We start from the raw sequence: 24,846 nt of genomic DNA, 5'->3' as shown, positions 1-24,846 counted from the left end.
TTAAGTGGTATAATCTTACAGCTCATTGTGATTACCACTATAGGAATGTTGGTCATTTTACTGAAAATTGCACCATCCTGAAGCATAAGGTGTAACTTTTATTTAAAGATAGAATGATCAACTTTGATACAATTGGGGTAACAACGCCTAATGTCAGTGGCAATCCATTACCTAATCACAATGTCAATACTCTGAGTAAGGATTGAGAGCATCATGTAAAGAAAAAAATGGAAAAAGTCAAAACTCCTCTCAATCAGCTGTTTGATGCCTTATATAAATCTAACATGATAAACTAATAGATCCACATACTTATCGTGAAGGATGTGTGCCAAATAAAAGATACAAATACCATAGTGGGGCTGTTGGTTACTCTACTAAAACCTATGAATAGTTTCATTAGGATGTACAAAAGCTTATGGATTCTTACAAGATTAAGCTCTATAAAGAAGGGAAAACTTCAAGAAATGTCAAAGTATCTATGATTGACAAACTATCAAAGTTGGTTCTAAAACCAATAATGATTTACTATGAGAAAAAACCAAAGTTGATTATAGATAAGCTCATTCTCAAGCCAGTAACTTTTAAGGTTCTTACCCTATTTCCATACAAAAATGATAAAGCTGTGCCATAGAGATATGGCTATGATGTGTAGTCCAAAGGTAAAAGAAGATTGCATTCAAGATTGATGCTGATAATATAATTGGTATAGGTGGCATAACCCAAAGTGAAAGATGTTATACTCTAAAGATGATAGAAAAAACAAAAAATAATAAAGATTGGGAAGAGTTGAATGTGCCTGAAGTAGTGCTAAAAAAAAACATCAAAAACCAGTAACTGAAAAAAAAAGCTTATGAGTTTTTGAAACTGATGAAGCATAATGAATATTCGATTGTTGAACAACTAAATAAGATGCTAGCTTGGATCTCGCTATTATCACTATTGTTGAATTTTGAACCATATCAGAATACCTTACTAAAAGTGTTGAACCAAGCATACGTGGCACATAATGTATCAATTGAATATGTGAATCATCTAGCTAAAAACTTAATAGTGTCATATTATATAGCTTTTAGCGATGATGATATTCCTTCATAAGAAAGAGAAAGTACTAAAGCTATATCATAGCTAAGCTTCTCATTAACACAATAGCTTTGCTATTAATGTCATGCCTATATCCATTTTGACACGACTACCAATTGAGTTGTCATATATAAAGAGTAGCCATATAGTTGTACGTGCTTTTGATAGGACCAAACATGATGTCTTGAAAGATATTAAGATGCCTTTACAGATTGGATCATGTATTTTAAATATTAAATTTCAATTGATAGATATCTCCTTATCCTATAGCTATTTGTTGAGATAACCATGAATCCATATGGCAAGTGTTGTCCTGTTTACCCTAAACCAAAAAGTCAAATTCAACATAAAGGGCCAACTGATCATTATGTTTGGAAAAGAGGATATGTTGGTAACCTAGCTCATAAATGCCCCATATGTAGAAGCTGCTGAAAAGGTATTAAAATGCTCCTATCAATCCTTTAAGCTTATCAATTCTGTTGGTGAAAGATCTAAGATAAACCAACCTTGTTTCATAAACATAGTGATAAACCAGATCATCTATAAAGGTTGGTATCCTAAAGTGGAGTTGGGTAAAAATTTACAAGGAATAAAAGAGCCTTTGATGATAGTTGACAACAGTGAGAGGCTAGGTTTGGGCTATGAAGTAGAAGGCTGTGAGAAAAAAATAAGATAAATGAACAGAAAAGAAAATAAGATGGTGAAACTTAGAGGTTATGAATTGAAAGCTATGCCAATTGTCATTCCACACCTTTATGATACTTTTAGGCGTAGAGAGTTCATATATCATAAGTTGGGTGAGGATTTTGAAAAAAAGCCAGAATTGAGCATAGCTGAAGCATTCACTGAATTGGCCATCATACAATTAGAGACGAAAAAAGACATGAACATAAAGTGTGGGTCTGTCCTTGTCTGACAGAATATAAGCTAAACAATTAGAGCACCATTGAGATGCCTGATATCCTTAAAACTTTTCTAATGTAATTATGCATCTTAATTGCTTACGCCCAAAAACATTGGGATGATTTTTTTTTTTTATGTATAGACCAGTTATTTATTATTATTTCAATAAAAGAATATGAATAATGCATTTTCATTCATTTATTCTATTGTTCTCATTTTTACATCAAACCAATACATCTTGCCAACATTCTTAATTTTATTCAATTTCAGGTCTATAAATGAACATGAGGGTAATCATGATAATGATCAAGGGTTTAATTTTAAAATTTTGATTAATGCTGATGAACTTGATAATGAAGATGATTTTGAGGAATATACACTGCCTCTAAACCTAATGAGATTAATTAAGTAAGACAATAAACCAATTAAGTCTCATCAGAAGATAATTAAATTGGTAAACTTAAGAGATGAAGAGAACAAGAAAGAGGTTAAAATTAGTTCATCACTTTCGTTGGTAGACAAGCAAAGGTTAAAAGATCTGTTTCGAGAATACATGGATGTATTTACTTAGTCTTATCATGATATGCCCAAACTTAGTACCGAAATAGTATAACATAAATTGACCCTAAAGCTAGAATGTAAATCGATCCAACAAAAGTTAAGGCAAATGAAGCCTGAGATGTTGCTAAAGATTAAATAAGAAGTAAAAAAATAATTTGACACAGGTTTCTTACAAGTAGCCCAATATCCAAAATGGGTAGCCAACATAGTACATGTCCTTAAAAAAGATGAAAATGTGCGAATATGTGTAGATTATCGTGATTAAAATAGGACTAACCTACAGAATAACTTTTTTGCCTCATATTGACACATTGATGGATAATATGGTCAGGCATTCTATGTTTTCTTTCATGGATGAGTTTTTGGGATATAACCAGATAAAAATAGTTCAAGATGGCATGGAAAAAACCATATTGTAACCATGTGGTGTACCTTCTATTACAAAGTTATGCCTTATGGTTTGAAGAATGTTGGGATAACTTATCAAAGAGCTATGGTGATACTTTTTCATGATATAATGCATAAAGAAATCATGGTGTACATATATGATATGATTGCAAGGTCTCATGAAGGAAAAGATCATGTCACCAACCTTAAAAAATTATTTGAAAGGTTAAAAAACTTTTAACTTAAGCTAAACCTGGCCAAATGTACATTTGAAGCTAAGTCAGAGAAGTTGTTAGGCTTCATGGTCAGTGAAAGAGGGATTGAAGTTGACCCCGATAAGATACAAGCTATTCAAAATTTGTCACCTCTTAGTACACCGAAAGAAGTTTGGGGCTTTTTTGGGTATATTGAACTACATTTCTCGATTCATTTCTCAGCTCACCTATAAGTGTAATCTTATCTTTTAACTTCTTTGCAATAATATTCCTAATGAATGAAATGAGGAATGCAAAGAGGTTTTTGATAAAGTTAAGTTGTAGTTGTCAAATCTTTCAATGTTGGTACCATTTATTTCGAAGAGACCGTTGATTTTATATTTGATAGTGTGTAAGAAATCAATAGGATGCATGCTGGGATAGCAAGATTAATCTAGTAAAAGAGAAAGCTATCTATTATTTGAGTAAGAAGTTCACAGAATATAAGTCTAAGCATTCTTCTTTAGAGAAACTGTCTTATACATTAGCTTGGACAACCAAAAAACTCAAACAATATATGCTCTACCATATCACTTGACTTATAACAAAATTGGTTCCAATCAAGTATATTTTTTAGAAGCCTTCATTGTCCAAAAAGATTGTGAGATGTCAAGTAATGCTTCAAAGTATGAAATTGTATATGTGAGCCAAAAAGTAATAAAAAAAAATGCTATAACTGACTTTTTCGTAGATTATGCTATCAAAAGCTATGAGCCAATGAGGTTAAACTTCCCTATTGAAAATTTAATGGCTATTTCTCAACTTGAGAAGAAAAGGCATGATAAGAAGTCTTGGAGAATATACTTTGATGGAGTTACCAATGCCTTAAAGCCATAGGATTGGGGTAATTTCGATCTTTTCTGAAGAACGTTATTATCCTATAACGGCAAGATTGAATTTCAATTGCACTAATAATATTAGTGAATATGAAGCTTGTGTTTTAGGTTTACAAGCTGCTATAGACAAAAAGGTTAAAGTATTAAAAGTGTTTGAGGATTCAACTCTAGCCATATATCAGTTGAAAGGAGAATGAAAAATGAGAAATTCGAAACTTATCCTACATTATAAGTATATTTTAGAGTTGATCAAGCAGTTTGAAAATATTTAGTTTAACCATTTACCTCATGAAGAGAATCTGATTACTAATGCTTGGGCTACTTTGGTAGCAATGATTTGAATTGATGATAATACTAATATTCAACCCATCAAACTAGATGTTAAGGATACGTCAGCTCATTGTTCTAATGTAAAAGAAAAAAATGGTGAGAAGCTATAGTATTATGATATCCTACAGCACATTAAGAATTAACAATATCCAAACCAAACAACTGAAAATGATAAAAAAGTCATTAGGAGATTAGCTATGAGTTTCTTTCTAGATTATGATGTCCTGTATAGAAAAAGCTATGATCAAGTATTATTGAGATGTGTTAATGCGACTGAGGTAAAGAAGATTATTGAAAAAATGCATGATGAAATATGTATAGGACATACAAATGACATATGATAGGTAGATAGATCATAAGAGTTAGGTATTATTGGTTGACAATGGAGAGTGATTGCATTGACTATGCTTGAAAATGCCTCTGTGCTAATAAAATCCAATTACATCTACTGTTTTACATGTTTTGGCACCACCTTAGCCATTCTCCATGTAAGACATGGATGTCATTAGTCTTATTACCCCAAAGGCCTCTAACAGACATAGGTTCATTTTCATAATGATAAATTATTTCACAAAATGGATGGAAGTAGCTTCATATGGAAGTGTGACATGATTTGTGATATATAAGTTCATAACAAAAAAATTTATTTGTAGATATAAACTTTCAGAGAAGATCATTTTAGATAATTCCAAGAATCTAAATAGTAAGATGATGAAAGAAGTATGTGTCCAGTTTAAGATCAAACATCATAATTCATTGCCATACCATCCAAAAATGAATGGAGTAGTTGAAGTGACAAACAAAAATATAAAAAAGATTTTTGAAAAAATGATGAAACTTATAAAAAATGGCATGAAAAGTTATCATTTTCTTTATGTGCTTATCAGACATCGGTACGTACCCCTACTGGGGCAACCTCATTTTCATTGGTTTATGGGATAGAAGCTGTATTGCCAATAAAAGTGAAAATCCCATCCTTAAGAATCTTAAAGGAAGTTGGATTGGAAGAGGTTGACTAGATTCAAGAGTGCTATAAAAAGTTAAATTTCATTGAAAAAAAAAGATTGACAGTATTGTGTCATGGTCAGCTTTATCAGAGAAGAATAATGATGGCTCATGATAAAAAGTTTCAACTTCGTTGTTTTTGAAAAGGGGATTTGCTTTTGAAAAGAATTCTCTCAAGTCAGCATGATAATAAAAAAAAGTGAACTCCAAATTAGGAAGGGCCATTTGTGGTTAAAAAAGCTTTTCGGATAGAGCATTAATATTAGCAAAAATGGGTGGAGATGATTTAGTATAAATTTTGATGCTGCAAAGAAATACTATGCTTAAAAAGAGAGAAAAAAATAAAAAATAAAATAAAATAAAATAATGAATGAAAAAAGAAAAATGACAACTCAAATCGAAACCCCAAACGTGTGGTTTGAATTAAAGGGGGTTCATCTAAGTTGAAAACTTAAAAATGCAACATAGATGAGGAGAATACAGCATCAAATTTAGGAATTTACCAAATAAATTTTTAATCCTACCAAACGATTAGAGGATTCAAATTTTCATTAAATCGTACCAAACTATTGGAGGATTTAATGACAATGTGTTTTTAAAAAATTTCGTACAAAGATTTTCAACAAAAATCCCACAAAATGATTGGGGGATATGCATTGATATAAAATCTTACTAAATGATTGGAAGATTTTATTGATTGATTTCAAAAAAAATGATTTCTTAGAAAATATGTTAATGAATCCGATGATGAAACCTTTTTAAAGTGAGATATGAGTCTCCATAAATACTTTTGATGTGAGAAAATTATCTTTAATTTCTACCAAACTATCAGAGTAATTTTAAGAACAATTTCTAATATTAAATTTACTAGATAAATTACAAATATATGTTAAGTCATAGATAATATGAAATAAAACTGGTACCATGATTTGATTGGCGTTATGAGGGTGTACATAACCGTATTCCCAGATTTAGTCTTGGTTTCGTAAACATAAAATCTTTCTTTTAAAGATACTTAAGTTAAGCTTGAGATTTTTTTAAAAAAAGAGATAGATTCAGTTAGGTGATCAATCTCAATTAGTGACAATTTTTAAAATCAAATCTAATTATAGATTTACGGATCTATACGTTATGACATAGTGAATGAGAAAATGTGATAAGAAAAGAGAAACAAGGAGCGGTAAGAAGAGAAAGATGGAGATAGAATGGAAATGAGTAGGGTGAAGAAGGATTAGCCTGATGGATTCTCTAAAAATCTCAGCTATGTTCATCAGATAGATGAAGTCAAGAACTTGGGCTGTTCTTGGCAATGTGTAAAGAAGCAAGAACATAGGTGACTGAGTGAATGGTGAAATTTTGTATAAGATCGGGTAGCTGTTTGCTTGCGTGCAAATTCATTATGATTGAATAGGTTTGTAGGTCGGTCATATCGTACTCACAAAAAGTCTTATGAAAAATGGTTTTGGCTCTTATGTCAATTCTTTAAAATGCTTTTAATCATAAGGATGTTGGTAGGAATTCTGATATTTTCTGAAGAGACCTAACTAATCTGCTTCTTCCAGGGTCATCGAGTGTTATATATATATATCATTCAGACGAATCAAGAACTGTACTGGCCCTGATGCAAATTATGGAACTTGCTTTCTATTTGCTGATATATGTAAGTAGTTTTTTAAAAACTATCATTGGTAAATTGCTGTTGTTTTCGAGCTCTAAATCTAAAAGAGCTATATGTTTTGGCTGGTGGTTGTCTGGTAAATTATTGCTTTGGTCTTGAAATAATATGTTTATAGAGAGCAAGAAAGAAAATTATTGTGGGGTCAAAATGAGCGGTTAAGGTGATTGGAAAGACTTCATTTGGCTTGTTGTAATGATGTGGGAGAGAGTTCATGTCTGAAATACAGAAAAAGGAGGAGAGAAATTTAATGCCAAGTTGGGATTAAGCTTGAAAGCAAAGGCAATTAGACATGTGAGCGTGGGCCAATGGATCAGGAGAAAAGGTACTAATTAAACGATTAATGTTAAATGTTCAAAGGAAATTCTATGCTCTTGCAGCTATCATAACCATTTAAATATATTTATATATCATCAAGTGATTTTGTATCAGAAAATGGTAATTTTTACAAGTATGCAACCCCAAGAAAAAGCCATTTTCCTCGGTACATCATATGTTTAATAACTACTTGATCAAGCTAGCTTGAAACTAACCTTACTAATAATACTCCACTTAATTTGTTTACATTTCATCAGGAAAAAGCTCCTCCTTGAGTGAAGGAGCTATCCATTGTATCTGAATGAAGGTAATATCCCAAAGATCATCGCCATCCTTGCGTACTAAAATCTCCTCCTCTTGCATCTTTCGAATCATCTTTCTCAGCAAGTCTGGCACAACTTGTTGCAATTTTGTTTCACCATATTCTCCCAAATCAGCTTTCATGCATGTGTCCATTCTTCTCAGAACGCCTAACCAGAATGTCCTAAACCCTGGATTCTTTGCAATCTGATTTAGGAATTGTAAGTACACATCTGTCAGGAGCTCCATTGAAAGCTTAAGAGTCCCTTCCATACTTCTCGTCTCCCTCTCTGCGTTTTCGCGCCTAGAATATTCGATCATCTTTTCGTGCTGATCATCAACCACCGCAAATATGACAAGGTTAAAGCAGTTGATACATCTGGTTGAAGATAGTTCCAGACCTTCAGCCAATTTAAAGCATTTCCTAAGAGATAAAATTGCATGGTTTCTTATCTCTTCTCGCCGCGCTAAGCTGGTCTTTCTAAGGGCTTCCCCTAGCTTGACAAATAAACTCATGGTAAAATTAATGGACCCTAGGGCTTTTGCGTTATCTTCCAATGAAGAGGTACTAGCATTGCTTGAAATACTATAAGCGTTTCCTGGATCCGAACACGCTGTTATATACCATTGGATTAGCAGCTTCGTTGAATCTGACATTAGATCAAGGATCTTCAAGTTCTTCTCAAGAGGACTGTTCTTCAGGGCAACAAAACCAAATGCACAATCAATACAGTAGGCATAATTAATCCGTGATATATGGCAGGCATCAGACATCAACATGATCAAGGCCTCCACTGCCTGATCATAGGTTTCTGGGTGTCGACCTGTGACTGATAGCAAATGAAGGACTGATTTCCATCCCAGTTGAGTCTGCAAATTTGCTGGGTATTCTATGAGAATCTTGCTCACTGACTGAATTATGAACTCACAGCATGTGTCGAGAATTTCTTTATCTAACTTCCACATCAAATTTATGGACTTAAAAATGAGCTCCTCCGGAATTTTATCTGCTTGGTATGAAGCTAGAAGCTTGAGGCAGACTTTGAAAAGGCCTACAATGGCTTTTTCTGCAAATGGGATTGGGGAAAATAGAGGAAATTGAGCAACTGCTAGTAAATAATCATGGAAAGAAGGCCAAAACACCTGAAACCTGTGAATGTTGGATAAAGAAATGGCAATGATCAAATCCCAACAGAAGCCAACAGTTTCTTCTTCTTCAATTGGCGTACTAAACTTTTGACCTTTACCAGCAGCTGCAAATATAAGAGAACGTCCAAGATTCAGCAATGCCTCATTAGGTAAGTTATAACTGTTGCCAAATATACTCCCAATTTGACACTGTTTGATAATCTTCAGGTTCTGTTCAAATTCACTCATGCCCAGAGATATAGAATCTTCCATGCTATCTAGTGATAGAAAATGAGAAAACCTACTACCCATGCCTGAAGTCTGGCGTTTGAAGAATTTAGGGTCATGGTTGGGAAAAATTACTCCAGACTCAGATTTCAAGGCTTCTGGGACATCAGATGATGAAGTGGAAGCAACATCAAATTCAATGACAGATTGGGGAAGTAGCCTAAGCCTTTTGAGTTTCAACAAGCAGTCAACGATGCTCCTCCAACCTCCTCGAAGCGACTTTCCAAAGTTGTTTGCTATAGTAAAAACTGCAAGGGTAGCCATTCTTGGTTTCATATCATTGCTGAATGCAAACAAGGTTTCTTCTGCAGAAGCATAAGGATTCAAAAGTGTTGTAAATTTACAGAATGAGGCAACCAGCTCATCCAGCGTGTCCGCCAGTCCAAACTGAGCTATCCTAGCTAAAGAGATCAGGCCTTCAATGCATTCGTGGAGCATTTCATCTTCATCAGCATGCTCAAAGAATGCAGAAAGAGCTGCAATTGTTGGGCCAGCAACACTAGCAAACATATCTCTTCCCAGGCGACGATCAAAATCACAAAGGACATATGATTGCATTAATTTGGCTCGGTTCATCAACTCAATCCATCTGCTTGGGTTCATTTCTACTGAACCAGATTGATCAAAAAGCGTGATTGCATGGTTTGAGATGGACTGAAAAAGCTCGGAGAGGTACTCTCTAGGGAGATCTTGCCCTCCATTGATTGCTCTATTGTTCCTTATAAACTCATCCTCTGTCATCTTTTTCTTGACTTGCGGGTTGTGTTGATCTGTATTGAGCATAATGAGAGAATAGCAAAGAATGAACACTGAATCCTTAGTCACAAAAATTTCCGAAGATTGTTGATCAAAAAATCTTTCTGAGAAAACTTCTAGGATTCTCTGAATCTTCTGGGACTCTCCTGGGAGCCGGAATGTCTCAAGATAAGTTCGAAGAGCAGAATCAAGAATCATGCCTTTAAATTCAAATGTTCGGGTAAATTCTTTAAGAACTTGAAGGTGCAATTCATCAGGGTCACCAAGATAATCTCCGATCATACTCTTGTCCAGCCCTGGAGTGTAGCGGAAGAAGAAAGCAAAAGCTTTGGGATTTGGAGGATCACAGACCAACTGACAATGTTTCAAGTACTCCAAGCCTTTCTTTTCATCTCGATTAAAATGGTTCCCAGCAATAAATATCTTCTTCTTTTGTGCTTTCCTTACTCTTATATACTCCACCCAAGTTTCTAAATCATCTTTTGGTTTATCCACCCAAAAGGGCCTATACTCGGTAATTTCAACCGGGTATGGCTCTGAAGTGCTTGAATCATCTTCTTTATCAATGTTATCAGAAATGTTGTGAATCATGATAACCAGTCCTTCAAAAGCTTGGACTTGCAAAGTCGACATAGGACCAGTACCTGGAAAGGCCTGCTTGCACAGCAATTTGCCAATCTCCTCAAATATATTTCGGCAAATGGGGTCACAATCATAGTTTGCATAAGCTTCAATTACAAATTTTGGTTGCCTGAAAAAATTTATAATTGCTTCCAGTGCCACCTCCTGAAGTTGCAAAGAAGCTCCTGGAGCAGCAATTCTCAACAACACAAATGAGAAGAAAGCCTCTAGTTGAAGGCGTATGAACCTGCAAAAGGCATAAAAGCAATTTGATTTTAGTTTCATTGCTTTTGATGTCAAAAAAAAAAAAAATCAGTTCAGTATTCTGATTTAAATCCCTTCAAATCAAACCTGCGAAGAAAGTGATAGATATTCAAAACAGTACTGCAAATCATGGAAAGCACAAGTGGGCTTGAACAAGTCCCATAATGGATCAAATGGTGAAATAAATCATCCTGGACCATTCTCAAAAGCTTTGGATGCTTTCCAATTCCATCACCACTCAATTCTATAGCGCAATTAATCAAAACCAAAGCGAAAAGTTGAATATCGTCATCAGCTGTATGGCATGTCGACCCTTCAGTCTCCACAACTTCCACCACATTCAGCAAAGAACATAAAAACTGAAAAATATCAACCGCACAACGTATTCCATACCCTGAATTTTCATCATCTTCAGTTTCAGATTCCGAATTCTCCCCTTCATTAACATCAACGTCAGGTAATCGTGAAAAGATGATCTGAATCGACTCATGCATTGTATGCCGTGCACTGCGTTGAAGCAAATCTCCTCTGGTTACAGATTGTTGAACAACCTGAAAACAGGTATTGACAATTGTACAAATCGCCTGATCTGTAAGTAAAACTGAAGCATTATGTCTCATAATCCCTGTCAAAACCTGCAAAATCTTCATCATCACAGCATCCTCAGAAACCGGGTCTGTTTTCTCCAGGCGGCAGTTCGTGATCCCGGTAACAACAATATTTATAGCTTCTTTTGCTCCGGGGGTTTTCTCGTCGAATATGTCGAGTTTAAGAATCTTCAAAACAGCTGACAGGGCTACTCCTGTGGCTGCAGCTGGAATGTCATCACTTTGTATAACATCAAGGAAGGGGGAGAGATAAATACAAGGATCAATGGTTCGCCATTCTTGATGGGGATTGAAAATGAGACCCCGCAAGGATTTTAAGGATTGTTGGATTGAAGAGTCAAAATAGTCTTCTTGGGGAGAAAAGAGTTGAGCGGTGGGATCTATCGGCCGCCTGATCACAGCTAGGACAGCCCCTACTTCTGTGTTCAACATGCAAGAGAGTCCTAGCTCTTTCCTTTTCGATTTGTTCATGTCTTTCTTCTTATCAGCGCATGGCAGGCAGCTGTTTTGTTGTTCTTCCATTTCTTTCTTAGTTCTAAGAGGGAAAAACGGTTAGGCCAAGTTAAAAAAAAAAAAAAAAAGGGGTTAGGACTGAAAGTCTTGGATGGTGCAATGAGCATTTTATTTTCTTTTAGAATTTGGGTGTGGAAATGGTGTTTTTTTCTTGTGATAAGTGAGAAAAGTAAGTATCATGGAACGTACAAGGAAGAAGTCATTCGTCCAAAAAATTTGGAACAAAGGCAGGCGGATTGTTTGCAAAACTAGAGGTTAATTAAGAGTATTTAGTAAATTTATATGGCTTAGTGTGAATATTTGAAGATTTCTACCACTAATATCTCCTTGATTTGTTCACTTCTTCTATCGGTTAAAAATTGGCTTGAGAAATGATCAAACAGATTCGAGCTTTAGGTTACAACTTAGAACTCATGCTCGCACTAGTCAATCGAAAAGTTCTAAGAACAATCAAAAGGTAAATTAATGTTTCAAGAATAATTGAAAAGTTTGCTGATGACATATATACTATTAGTATTATAGTTACTAGAAATTGATAACACACGTGTTATCAAACAAAATTTTTAATTGAAAGAATAAATTGTTAAAATTCTAGTTACTATCTATAACAATATATAAAAGCTATTCCCAACTCTCAATTCAAAAACAATTAAGCATTGTCATTAAAAATTATTTCAAAATTAATTTTGGAAACATGAAACATTTTTATAACCATTAATTAATAAAATTTATTTTTTATAATTTAATGTAAAATAAACCATAGCTTTAAACAGAATTTTAATGTCTAATTAAAATCTAGCCTCACAAAAAAAATAACATGAGAAATTCCCCTCCTATTGTAATTACATTTTAATTTGTACTAACAAGAAAGACAAAAACTTTTTAAGGCATATTTGTAATTATCTTTTGTATTAAGATTAATTCAATAAAATATTATATAAATATATAAAAAAAAAATTTCTCAGCAAAGTGAGGACAGAAATCTAGGATATTAATTAAAGTTAACAATTTTTTTCTACTTTTTTATTAGGCTTTCTAATTAATATTTAACTAGAATTTGACCCTGCTGTGCCGGGTTGATTTTTTTTATCATTTTTTATTTTTAATATAATATTATAATTTTGACATACAAATAATAAAAAATTAATAGACACAAAATATTTTAAAATATTAAAAGTTAAAAAAATTAAATATAATATTTAATATGTCGTAATTATTATTTTTGTTATTAACTTTCATGTTATGTTGAGAGTATTATGATTCTTTTAATTATTCAACAAATTGTATGATCTTTTAAATTTATTGTACATTATAAATTATAAATTTTTAATGAAATAATTTTATTTTTTATGTATTTTATATTTTTATTTATTATATATTTTAAGATTTTAAGATTTTATTATAAATAATAAATAAAAACTTTTATAATTCGGTCTTGTTTTTTCTTGGCAATCAGTTGTGTGCTTCAATTGACAATTATCTTTATTTAATGACAAATTTAATTTAATTTATTTTTTATTATTATTGGAGATGATTAATTTATTAGTGATTATTGAATATTGATATTTTATAAATTTTTTATGAAAATATTTATTTAGAAAAAAATTTTTAAAATTTTTTTTTAAATCTCAATTATTGGTCCATCATCAAAGTTCCTTCACCAATTGTTCTTTTAATTTAATCAAAATATAAAGAAAAGAGAAAAGTGACGCCAAATTATGTATATTTTATTCAAAGGAACAAAGAAAAATTATAAAAGGGTGAGAGGTTCTTTTTTTTTTTTTTTAATGATAAAAGGGATAGAGTTAATTGAAAATGAAGATGGAATTTGAATTTGGGTTGGGCGGGTTGGGCCTGAATAATTATAACCCAGTCCAAGACATTTACGTTGGGTCAACTTTCCTGTTTACTCAATTAAATGACAGTTGACATAAAACAATAGTCATGGGCTGTCCAAATTCTTGCATGAAAATGAATTCGGGACAAAAGTTATGGTATGTTATTAATTACAATGATAGTACAATGTTAGACATTCATCTCTACTATTAAATGAATATCTTAATACAACTATCACCCTCAAACTTTGTTTAGACCATATATGCAATGTGCCCATGATAAAGTCTATTGACAAGGATGATTTGAACATTGAACGTTATCTCCAATCAAGGTGGGTATAAATTAATGGTTAATGCATGTTATAAATTTTATTTTCTATCACGTGCACTCCTGAAAAAATAGCATAAAGAAGATAAGAAATTTCAAACAAAACACCAAAACGTTGCTATACTTAATTCATATCATCTATACAAACGTCAAAGCTATAATTCTAATATGATTAACCATGCATGTAATAAGTTGGCACACTTTCATGTTTATTAAAAGTTATTAAATAAAAAATCAAATAAAATAAAAGGCTAAATAATTTAATTGGTTCACTTTTAAAGATTAAAAAATATATAAAAAAAATTAAATCAGTTATAAAGGAAATTAATATACAACATCAAAGTAGCAAAATCAATGCCTCCCAAATTTTAATTACCAAACATGCTCAATAAGCAAAATATATATGAGACAAAGAATTTTAATATATATAAATATAAATATATATATATTAAGATATAATTTTGACTATCATTTGCACGTGCATTAATATGTCGTAAACATGGGCATCATCAAAGTCACAGTTTCCAACTTGTGAGACGTTTACTAGGGTCTCTAGTCTTTACCCACTCTTCATGGAGAGTTTTGAGAATTCTGATCTCTTTTCACATTGAACTAAAACTTTATCCAACGATCGTTTCATTACTTGTCCAGCCTCAGAGGCAGCTTCAACTACGTTTTCCGAGATCCCAGCCATAACTGCAACTTGCAAACCGTACCTTTCTGGGCATGCTCCATTAGTAAGCGATATAGGAAAACCACCTCCTACTCACCTTTCGAATAACCTCCAGAACTTCAAAGACCAGGCCATGTGTTGCAGTTTGATACGTGGATGAGATGCAAATTCCTTTGAGAGTGGACTGTAGTGTGTTGCAAGTAATAGCCGAAAATGAACCTTTTCAACAAGATGGCGGAACACCTAGACAAGCACCGAAAGTAGGTTGTTTCAGTACGAGTATTCAAGCTTTAAAATATGTAATAATTACGAATGGGAGAACAAACCGCATTTTCAAAACAAATGGTTAATGATGATATGAAGTGAGCAGTTCTTATTAGTCTTCAACTTTATTGCAAAAGAATTCCAGATAATGGCTAGGATGTTGTCTCTTAAGCTATCAATTAACATTCCTCTATGCTATGTGCAGAAGCAAATTTTCATTTCCCAAAGATTTGCAACATCATAAATGACACAGTGAAACCACCTGTGCCTGCCTTTCACATACATGCATCATCATAAGGAGGCACTATTTTTTTTTATCAGACCAAGAACAATTCACAATGCAATATTTATTTTCCACATCACTTAGAGCCCATAAAGAATTAAAATTTCCTCATTATACCATATGATTTTATTTATGCAAGTGTAAATATCTGACTATATAGATATCTTGTTTAGAACATTAAAGAAATATCTGGACTAGAATCATGGCTGTTTCTAGGCATATTTTAAGACGATAAGAGAAAATGTCATTCTAAGAGTTGCAGATGGCATATTATTCTCCTAATTTTGGTCGAAGAGGAGGTAAAGTTGTAATAGATTAGTAAAGTTCAAAATCTCACTGAATATGCAATGGAATATCCACCAAAAGTGCTTGCTCCTCGACCCAGTTCACCAAGGAGAACAAGAGAATCATGGGTAGCATTTTGAAAAATTGATGCTGTGCACTCCAGAAGGAGGGTACCTACAAAAGTTAGTTGCACAATCAGACTTGGCAACTGAAAAGGTACATGTAGTCATGCAGTACATACTCTTATGTAAGGCTATCGGCACATCAAGGAACATGCTTGTAACCGTTTGTGAAATCCTGAGATTAACTTATGCTGAATTAATTGAGGTAGTCAACGATGTAACTAATTATTAAACCACAATTTTTAAAGGCAAATTTACGTATTTGAAAATTCCAATAGTTAACTGTATAAGAATCAAAGCACACAAGTTCCATGACTCCCAAGTCAATATGAAAAATTATAACACATAGTACATTCACATGAGCCAAGCATATTCATTTGAAACACCAAAGCCAACTTTGAACCACAAGAAAGTCAAAGAAGTCAACAATTATTGGTTTGTAAAGTAAGCTTGCTCTCGCCAGTCATGATTCAATCAGTAGCACCAAGCCTTGTAAAAATTATATCCACAAGTGAGAGAAGACGTCTCACATGGCACATAACTGCCCAGCTGCATATCAAAAAATTAACATGTACCATGTATGAAACAAAGTGGCAGTGGGTGAGACTAATATCAAAACATGCTGATCCCAGAAACCTGCGAATGAATGTGTTTAATTAGCACGAGCTCTTAGGGACCAAGAGAAACAAATCTGGGCCAGTATAGCAGCCAGAAAAGTGGCACGTAAGAGAGTTGACTTTCCACCCATATTGGGTCCAATCAATAGCAAAGCATGGGGATGATAGTCTTTAACATCCTCACCCAGGAAAATGTCATTTGGGATGGGGCAGTACCCCATTCTCCCCAAGTGCAAACAGATGCCAAAGCCCTTTAATTTTAAGTATTGATCCTCCTGTTCCTTGGTTCAAAATTATGGTTTTTGATTGGGGCAACACGACAGGTCTTGCAACAGTCCCAGATGAAAAATTTGCAATCACTGTGAAAGATCTTAGTAAATCAATGCAGTTTAGGGCATGAATGACTTGAGACCATTGAGTAGCTTTTTCGATAAATAATTCAATCAGTATAGAAAGCATTTCAGCATCTATATCTGTAAAATCATGGTTCTGGCAGAAATCATGTCAGTGACGTACCAGAGAACTGAAATCATTGCTGAAATCAAATCTGTTACTTGAAAGCAATCAGTTCCCACAAAATCAATGTTAATACCACATTGGTCAGCTAGCACTGCCTAAATGACCAGATAAAGGTAGGCATTTTTCACCATTGATAACCCTATTATATGTTTAAATCTATTTCAATTTAATATTCCTTTTTACAAAAGAAAAAGATCTAATCCCAGAATATAAAGTTCACCTCTACTTAGGAGACACCTAAAATCAGATTCCAATAAGTACATTAGAGCTTAATTTCTGAACATAAAGAGCAATTGCAGGAAAACACAAGAACCTACTTGCATCGATAGAGCTCCCAAAGCAGCACAAGTAGAATCACCACTGATGGAACCAACCCAAAATTTTCGAGCAGCACAATCAACAAAAGCAAACCCATATATAGTAGAACTATTCTCCATTCCATGGTTGCCTTATGTACAAAAGCATTATGCTATCATAATATATTCCACTAAATGTTAAAATTACAAATAGGAAAGTAAATAATTTTAAAATGGAAAAATAAACAGCAATAACTTATGGGGAAGAGATTTGAAGAGGTAAAAACCTAACACAACACTATGAAATCAACTACCACGTCAACTCATGCAGAAAAGGTAGAAGCATGCATGCATACATAAATATATAGACATTACGTATATACTTGACCCTCTGAATCTGACTATTCCACCTCCCCAAGCCATAATTACAAAAATGAGTGAGAAACAGAGATAACGAGAAAGAAAATATCACTTCAAGGAGTCAAGAAAGGAGAGCAAAGTAAAATGTACATTACAGATAAGCTTCAAGCAAATAGCTGACAGTTCAAGCATGAAAATATGGTATGAGAGGTATGCCCTATGTTCATTCAACAGATCCCACCTTAGCAACCCATATCTACAAAATTAAATTAAAAGAAAGAAAGAAAGAAAGAGAAAGGCAAGGTCACTTCAAGGAGTCAAAGAAGGAGAATATAGTAAAATACATCCACATACAGTATGAAAAGCTTCAGGAAAACATCAGAAAATTCAAGCCAGAGAAAAATCATTTAACAGATAAGCCAGATATATTCATTCAGCAGACACAGCAAAACTAAAAATTTGAATGCATGAATATGAACATAACCAACATAAACATAAAACCAACCTCCTTTATAGCAAGTAGATGAACAGCATCAGGCCCAATGTTACCATCAACGGTTGTAGATGGGGTGATTACTTGAACTAATTTTCTTGAAATGACCTGAAAAGATCCCATGTTGCTAGTCAAACTACTTAGACAAATTATTGAGCACAGCCATGGCGTTCTAAAGTCATATAAGTAGCTGAATTTTTATTCAAGAATCATGGGCAGGGAACTTTGGTGGAGAACCCAATTTGATGAAACCAGAAAGTGTCGTAATTTTAGATTACATGCCAGGTCAATATACATTAAGCATATTTCGCAGTAGGAAAACTTTATAGCATTTATCTTGAAGCAAGACGCTTGCTAGTGTTAATCACATGCAATAATCAAGGCACATTAAGGGTGACAAATCAAAGTATAGCTAAAGAAAAACAATAAATATATGACTAACATATAATCCAATGCCGGCAATAGCTAGTAACAAAATGAAACTAAAATGTGATGCAACAATTACTAACCACTTTAAAGAAGAGAAGAACGCCCATGTATTGGCATTTGACACTCCTATATTGTTTTTGAGATGCTGATTTTCTTGAGAACATTGGGAGGAATATAAAGAGCCTTCTTATCATAAAGGGGATCACCAGGCCTTCTTCCATTAGCATCCTTGATGCGAGGAAGGATCAAGCTATTCAAATTTGCTAGCCATATCAGCGTCATTCCTATGATTCTTGTTCCCAACAATAGATTCCTGGAGAAGCTTTACTATTTTACCGGAATCTAATAAAGAACTATCCTTCTAATCCCCAAACTTAGGGAAATCATCTTGAATTCGCTTCAAACAAGAAACAGCAGGTCGTGTAGTTGGTGAATTTGACCCGAGATTATCATCACTTTCAATGTTTAAAACATTGGCATTTTCGGATGGTTGAGCAGTTCATTCCACTTTAGGCAATTCTTCCAAATTGGAAGAATTGTCACGTGCCTAGTTCCCCCAATTTAACAGAAATTATTGACAAAGGCTATCCTTTGAGTCTCGATGGTTAGAAATTTGAATTTAATTTTATCAACGAAATTGAATAATATTAGAATGGAGCGCCAGTTTTCTTTTGTCCTTCCTCATTTCTCTCAAATTTTAAAGATTATGTAAAATTTTCTAAAAGTAAAGAGAAATAAAAGAGATAAATTCCAGCTGTGACTGATTATCAAAACCCTAACGACACGCCAAAATAGTTAATTTTTTTTTAAATAACGCGAATCAACTTATAACGCCTAAAACTAGCCGCAATATACCTTGACTTCCATTTTCTCTGTCGTCAAGAACCTCCGATCTCGGCACTGGTTGCGTAGCTCGCCGACAACACCTTACGAGGCACCTTCTGCGGTGGAGTATCGGTCGCTGTGACTTCCTAAGACCGCCGGTGAAGGTTTTTTTTAAGAAGAATAGTATTGATTTTTAGCGCTGCATTTTCAGAATGAGAAAGAGAGCTGCGAAATCGGGAAAAAGACTTTAACAATCACAATTTTGGGGCCTACTTTTGCCCCTTGGGATTCCTAACGTCTGAAAATTGTTTTACAGTGTTTCCTGCTGAAAATCTCGAACGTCAGATTTCTGCCGCTCAGTCTGAAGCGTCCAATCCATTCTCACCATCAGCCACGTAAGAATCGGACTTGACGTCAAATGACTCTAAATAAATGAAAGATCACTACGTCACCAAGTCAATCAGATATTTTCCGTTTCTTTTTTGCTTGGGCATCAATCGAATCACCGTGTTTCTATTATCCACGTCACAAAAAAATAATAATTGCCATGTCATCAGTTTTACAACGTAAACTTGCACAGAACCTTCCGGATACTAAAAACCGCCAGAAATTTCCGGAGCCACGGCCTTCTATATGCTCCAATTTATCATTGCGAGACCGAGTTTTTCCATTTTGTTTCATCAAAGGTTCTTCCATTGTTCTCAACAATGCCCAGCGGATTTGATGGAGCCGTAACTCAGGACTGGGAGCCTGTGGTGCTACACAAGTCCAAGCCCAAGGCTCAGGAGCTACGCGATCCGAAGGCCGTGAACCTAGCGCTGCGTTCGGGTCACCGGTTCAAACGATCAAGAAGTTCGATGCTGGGTCGAACAAGAACACCACGGGGCCGGTGCTAAACGCGAGGAAGCTTGATGAAGGGACGGAACCGGCGGCTCTAGACCGGGTCTCGACGGATGTTAGGCAAGCCATACAGAAGGCCCGGGTGGAGAAGAAAATAAGCCAAGCTGAGTTGGCGAAGCTGATTAACGAGCAGCCTAAGGTGGTTCAGGATTATGAGAATGGGAAGGCGGTGCCGAATCAAGCCGTGTTGGCTAAGATGGAGAGGGTTCTGGGGATGAAATTAAGGGGAAAGATGGGGAAGTGATTTGAAACGCCGTAGAGTGTTGGTGTTTTTAGTATTTTCAGCTGATGCGTATGTTTTGTGATTTGGAGTCGAGGGAAAGAGTTAAATTTTACTTATGAAAGTGTAGAAAAATTTTCAGACTTATCTTGGGTGAAAATTTCAGCTTTGATTTGTATTGTCAGTTCCAAAGCTTTGAAAATCTTACTTTTACTTGAACAAATTAATATAAAAGGTGGATCGACTTTTCCAAAATTAAAGCTTTAATCAAATCATAAGAATTTAAGGTAAATGAAGAAGTGTCTCATCAAGACTAAGACATTATTATGAAATCAAATCAGTGTGTCACAAACCAAATCACCCGATATGACAAGACATAGCTACCTGGCATCTGCAGTAGAAATCACTATGTTTAATTTTTGACTTTATGCTCCTAAAATTACATTCCAGGTATAAGTTACTACTGCTGGATTTAGGGTTCAGTGCCAGGGAGAATCGTGAATGGGAGTTACAATGGACTTGATTTGGAGATACTGATTAAGGGCATCCAAACCATAATCCCTTCCAAACCCGCTCATCTTGTATCCACCATAGGGGCAATCCAAATCAAATGCAGTGTAACAATTGATCCAGATAACACCGGCACGGATCGATCTTGAGACGGTGTTCGCCACGTTCAAGTTCTTGGTTATAACCCCAGCTGCCAGGCCATAAGTTGTGGTATTTGCCCTCTTAATTGCTTCTTCCATAGTTCTGAAATCGCCAGTGGATAAATTAAATGACCAACAAAAAAAAAAAAAAGAGAACTTATTTCATTCAACAGAAAAAGAGGAGAAAATCTACTTAACTCGAATTTCATCAATGACATCACGGGACCAAATATTTCCTCTTTTGCTATGATCATGTCTTCCTGTGTACAAGTTTTGGAGAGTTTTTAAGAATTTAAAGCAAACTTACGATAACATCGTAGTTTTTAAGCTTCTCTAGGATTAGTTAGAAAGTCTACCTCAACATCAGTAAATATGGTAGGCTCAATGTAGTATCCCTTCTTGCCGAGATGCTTGCCCCCTGTTAGCAAAGTAGCTCCTTCTCTTTTTCCATGCTCAATGTAGGTGAGAATTTTCTCGAATTGCTTCTTATCAGTCTACACCATTTGGAAATATATATATATATATATTTATATATTGCATTATTCATATTTCTGGGTTCAAGTAAAGGGAACTACATATAATATATATGACTTATCCTTGAATCATGTTTACTCTTACTTGGGGTCCTTGATGAACTCGAGGGTCAAAAGGGTCCCCAACAACCCATGCATTTGACTTCTCGACCAACTTCTTCACAATTTTTTCATAAATACCTTTTTGAATATAAACACGAGAACTTGCCACGCAAATTTCTCCCTACAAATTTAGAAGATCAAACGGTTAGCTAAAACAGTTAAAATTTGGATTGCCAGATTAAGGTTGGATTGTAAAATTTAACCTTACATAAAAGCAAAAATCACTTACTTTGTTAAAGAAGATGCCTTTAAAAGCAATATCTGCAGCATGGTCAATATCAGCATCATCAAATATTAATAGAGGTGATTTGCCCCCCAACTCTAGTGACACGGGTTTCAGATTGCTTCCTGCTGCTGCTGTCATTATCTTACGCCCAACTTCAGTAGATCCTGTAAAACTCACCTAAAAGGCTAACCAAAGTAAGCTAATATTTCTTCATCAATGTGAAATTTTCTTATATATCTTAAATATGAAATTAAATCTCACTTTATCAATGTCCATATGAGAGCTAATGGCAGCTCCAGCAGTTTCTCCATATCCATTTACTACATTGAGCACTCCGTCAGGGATGCCAGCCTGAAATTAACAAAACCAGACAAAGAAGGCCACATTAAAAACCCATTTAACCATTTTTTCTTTTCAAAAGAGTTTCAAACTTATTATCCAAGCTTAATTACCAGCTTAGCGAGATAAGCATAATAAAGAGCTGAAAGAGGGGTCTGCTCAGCTGGCTTGACGACCATGGTGCAGCCTGCGGCTAATGCCGGGCCAGCTTTCATGAAAAACATGATAGTGGGAAAATTCCAAGGAATTATACTTCCTACTACCCCAATTGGTTCCCTGAGAGTGTAGCCCTGAAGCCCCTTTGATAATTTTAACACTGTTCCATGAATTTTATCGGCTGCACCTGCATAGTAACGAAGAATCCTTGCTGCACCTGGGATGTCCAGGACCTTGCAAAGAGAGAACAGCTTGCCCCCATTAATGGTATCCAATGCAGCTAATTCTTCCATATTTTCTTCAATTAAGTCTGCAAACTTCATCAAGATCCTTCCTCGCTCCTAATATCCAATTTAAAGGGAAGAATTAAAAAGAATATACCAAGTAATGAAGTAGCAAGCAAAATGGCAATGTTTAGGCATATGAATTTATTTATGTATTTTGAATCTTTGATACATATATAATTACTCTTCCAATATGAACAACTGCACATGTAATGTAAAGCACTATTTTGATGAGATTTCATATCACAAGCAAAAATTACAATTAAACAAATTTCGATATAATACATTCATCAAAAGATACCATTAATTCATCCAAAGAATTAAATAAATAATATAAAATCAACATTTAACTTACAAAATCTCGTATAAAGATTTGAACTTAAATATATATATATATTAATTCACATATTAAGACACGTTGACTTCATAAAAAAATTTTACTATGAGATTACTTTTTAAGGACTTAATATAACCTCCTATTAGTAGGTCCCAAAAAGACACACTGAAACTTTTTTTATTATTTTGATAATTGATCAAGCTAGCGATGATCGAAACTATATCACGTTGGCATATAGGCCTATGCAGGGGATGGCACTCTGCGGCTTCACTGCAATATTGCAGTGCATAATTGATTCCGATCCCCTTCATGTTTATGGTAGAGAATGAACGTGCGTCACACTTCATTAATTAGCGTCGGCGTTTTGTCCTTTAATGGCGTCGATTCATGAGCCCAGATAAAACACGCACGACACGTCTCCATATTGCCCATTTGGTTTTTGAATTGAACTTGTCTTTGGTTGCTTTCAGAACATGTTATAATCAGAAAATAATTCGGTCGTATTTTTCCTTTGGGAAAAAAATGATTTGTAGAATTTTTTTTCCGTGCAGAATCATTTAAAAAAAACACACTGCTTAGAAACACCTTAACCATTGGCTTGATTCACAATGAGTGTTGGACCACTGGTTTTGTTCAAAAGAAACGAATGGATAAAGCCAGCTGACCTCATGACTACTGAGGCTAATAAGATAGCAAAAGGATTGGGATAACCTTCCTGCTCTATACTTTTTTTTGACAAAAAAAAAAGATTTATATATAGAGAGAGACAAAAGATAAAGTATACCAAATGTTGGAACGCATATCAAAAGGATTTAAAAGTGGAGAAGAAAAGAAAGTAACTAGTAAAACGTACATAGCCGGACATGCGAGGCCAAGGGCCATGGTCAAAAGCATGACGTGCAGCCTTCACAGCCAAATCAATATCCTCTCCGTCTCCTTCTGAAACTCTTGTTATCACCTCCCCTGTTCTTGGATCTACTGCCTCGAACGTTTTCCCTGGTAAAATCAAATCATTCATTCATTAATTAATTCTTATAATTATTCAAAGAACAAAAGATGTTGTTTAAGCATACTATTACCATACAAACAAAAGTTGTTGTTTAATCAAACTATTACCATAAGCCCAAAAAATAAAACCAGAAACATGGGAGATAAAACACCAAATAAAAGCAAGTATGTTTCAGAGAAAGAACAAAAAAAAAAAAAAGAAATGGAAATGGAAAGACACCTGAAATGGAATCCACAAACTTGCCGTTGATAAAGAGCTTGGTGAATTTTATTGGTGGAATCTTGACAAAAGATTCGGAGTGGTCGGAGCTTCCGTTGGCCATTATAATTTCTGTCTCTCTTGCTCACTAGCCTACGCAAAAGAACAAGAGGCGTTTATCTTTGGTTGCCAATGAGACGAAATCACTCATTTCTCACTATTTAATGCCGAGGGACAGAGAGTTTAAATTGAAGTCAAATTCTAGGATATTTTCTTTTGTGTTTTGTCTAAAATGAAAAAAAAAAAAAAAAAAAGCCAAAAGTTTGTTTCGACGGTGTATACACCGTCAATGTCATCTAAGAAAAAAATAATTTTAAAAAATATATACTAATAATATATTAAATATAAATTTTAAAAATAAGAATAATGACAATACATATATATTAATGAAATAATCAAGGAAGATATTATTGGAGAGGTCAATATCTGTATGATGAAATATCTAATTGTGTGAGCATTACCAATCTATGATCTGCATGATACTTGGTAAATGATTTTCAAAACCTCTACATTACAAAGTAATAGCGGTTTCATCAAATTCCGGGTAAATCCATGCATTTACAAAAGTCAATCGGTACATGTGCAAAGAGAAATATCTACATGTGTTACCTAGAAAAATGGAAATGAAAAGTCCATCTGAATGTATACCATCAGTTTTCTGAGTCAGAAAATCTTA

The 24,846-nt window shown here is 34.3% G+C and overlaps 3 protein-coding genes and 1 pseudogene across 10 annotated transcripts; 1 reads left to right on the top strand and 3 right to left on the bottom strand.

Annotated features, from left to right (window-relative positions):
- Positions 1 to 7,458: 7,458 nt before the first annotated feature.
- On the bottom strand, positions 7,459 to 11,794 carry LOC111284518 (ARF guanine-nucleotide exchange factor GNL2-like). The gene is made up of 2 exons (XM_022873179.2): positions 10,794 to 11,794; positions 7,459 to 10,689 (listed from the first exon to the last, which is right to left on the bottom strand). The coding sequence occupies exons 1-2, from the start codon at positions 11,783 to 11,785 to the stop codon at positions 7,593 to 7,595; spliced, it is 4,089 nt and encodes a 1,362-aa protein (XP_022728914.2). The 5' UTR covers positions 11,786 to 11,794; the 3' UTR covers positions 7,459 to 7,592.
- A 2,469-nt stretch (positions 11,795 to 14,263) lies between these two features.
- Positions 14,264 to 19,712, bottom strand: LOC111284517 (uncharacterized). 4 transcript variants are annotated; one of them, XM_089763273.1, is made up of 6 exons: positions 18,412 to 19,712; positions 17,915 to 18,010; positions 17,071 to 17,201; positions 16,193 to 16,253; positions 15,548 to 15,669; positions 14,264 to 14,906 (listed from the first exon to the last, which is right to left on the bottom strand). In XM_089763273.1, exons 1-6 carry the CDS (start codon positions 18,556 to 18,558, stop codon positions 14,783 to 14,785), a joined length of 681 nt encoding a protein of 226 aa, XP_089619399.1. In that variant the 5' UTR covers positions 18,559 to 19,712; the 3' UTR covers positions 14,264 to 14,782. The 4 variants fall into 4 exon arrangements, with proteins under 4 accessions (XP_089619399.1, XP_089619400.1, XP_089619402.1 ...); XM_089763274.1 differs by having other exon boundaries at positions 19,187 to 19,712; XM_089763276.1 differs by lacking the exons at positions 17,915 to 18,010; positions 18,412 to 19,712 and adding an exon at positions 17,560 to 17,616.
- LOC111284559 (multiprotein-bridging factor 1c pseudogene) lies at positions 19,712 to 20,765 on the top strand (annotated as a pseudogene).
- LOC149518622 (aldehyde dehydrogenase family 2 member C4-like) lies at positions 20,565 to 24,304 on the bottom strand. Of its 5 annotated transcripts, none has more exons than XM_089763268.1 (9): positions 24,132 to 24,304; positions 23,757 to 23,899; positions 22,240 to 22,623; positions 22,049 to 22,138; positions 21,791 to 21,964; positions 21,545 to 21,682; positions 21,283 to 21,420; positions 21,125 to 21,186; positions 20,565 to 21,029 (listed from the first exon to the last, which is right to left on the bottom strand). In XM_089763268.1, the coding sequence occupies exons 1-9, from the start codon at positions 24,232 to 24,234 to the stop codon at positions 20,756 to 20,758; spliced, it is 1,506 nt and encodes a 501-aa protein (XP_089619394.1). In that variant the 5' UTR covers positions 24,235 to 24,304; the 3' UTR covers positions 20,565 to 20,755. The 5 variants fall into 5 exon arrangements, with proteins under 5 accessions (XP_089619394.1, XP_089619396.1, XP_089619395.1 ...); XM_089763270.1 differs by having other exon boundaries at positions 24,020 to 24,138; XM_089763269.1 differs by having other exon boundaries at positions 23,983 to 24,133.
- Positions 24,305 to 24,846: the final 542 nt, after the last annotated feature.

Source organism: Durio zibethinus, chromosome 6, assembly GCF_047325235.1.
Source record: "Durio zibethinus cultivar Kanyao isolate XHJ-2024 chromosome 6, ASM4732523v1, whole genome shotgun sequence".
NCBI classification, from domain to species: Eukaryota; Viridiplantae; Streptophyta; class Magnoliopsida; order Malvales; family Malvaceae; genus Durio; species Durio zibethinus.
This window is presented reverse-complemented; position numbering and strand designations above follow the sequence as displayed.

Excerpts from the sequence above, each read along its gene's own strand:
- LOC149518622 (XM_089763268.1), bottom strand. The coding sequence starts at position 24,234 with ATGGCCAACGGAAGCTCCGACCACTCCGAATCTTTTGTCAAGATTCCA. Across the intron at positions 21,187-21,282 it reads CCATATTTACTGATGTTGAG|GAAGACATGATCATAGCAAA; the intron begins GTAGACTTTCTA and ends ACTTGTACACAG. Across the intron at positions 21,030-21,124 it reads ATGTCATTGATGAAATTCGA|AACTATGGAAGAAGCAATTA; the intron begins GTTAAGTAGATT and ends TGGCGATTTCAG.
- LOC111284518 (XM_022873179.2), bottom strand. The coding sequence starts at position 11,785 with ATGAACAAATCGAAAAGGAAAGAGCTAGGACTCTCTTGCATGTTGAAC. Across the intron at positions 10,690-10,793 it reads ATCTATCACTTTCTTCGCAG|GTTCATACGCCTTCAACTAG; the intron begins GTTTGATTTGAA and ends TGCCTTTTGCAG.
- LOC111284517 (XM_089763273.1), bottom strand. The coding sequence starts at position 18,558 with ATGCTAATGGAAGAAGGCCTGGTGATCCCCTTTATGATAAGAAGGCTC. Across the intron at positions 16,254-17,070 it reads TGGGAGCTCTATCGATGCAA|GTTTCTGGGATCAGCATGTT; the intron begins GTAGGTTCTTGT and ends ATTCATTCGCAG. Across the intron at positions 14,907-15,547 it reads GATATTCCATTGCATATTCA|GTGTTCCGCCATCTTGTTGA; the intron begins GTGAGATTTTGA and ends GTGCTTGTCTAG.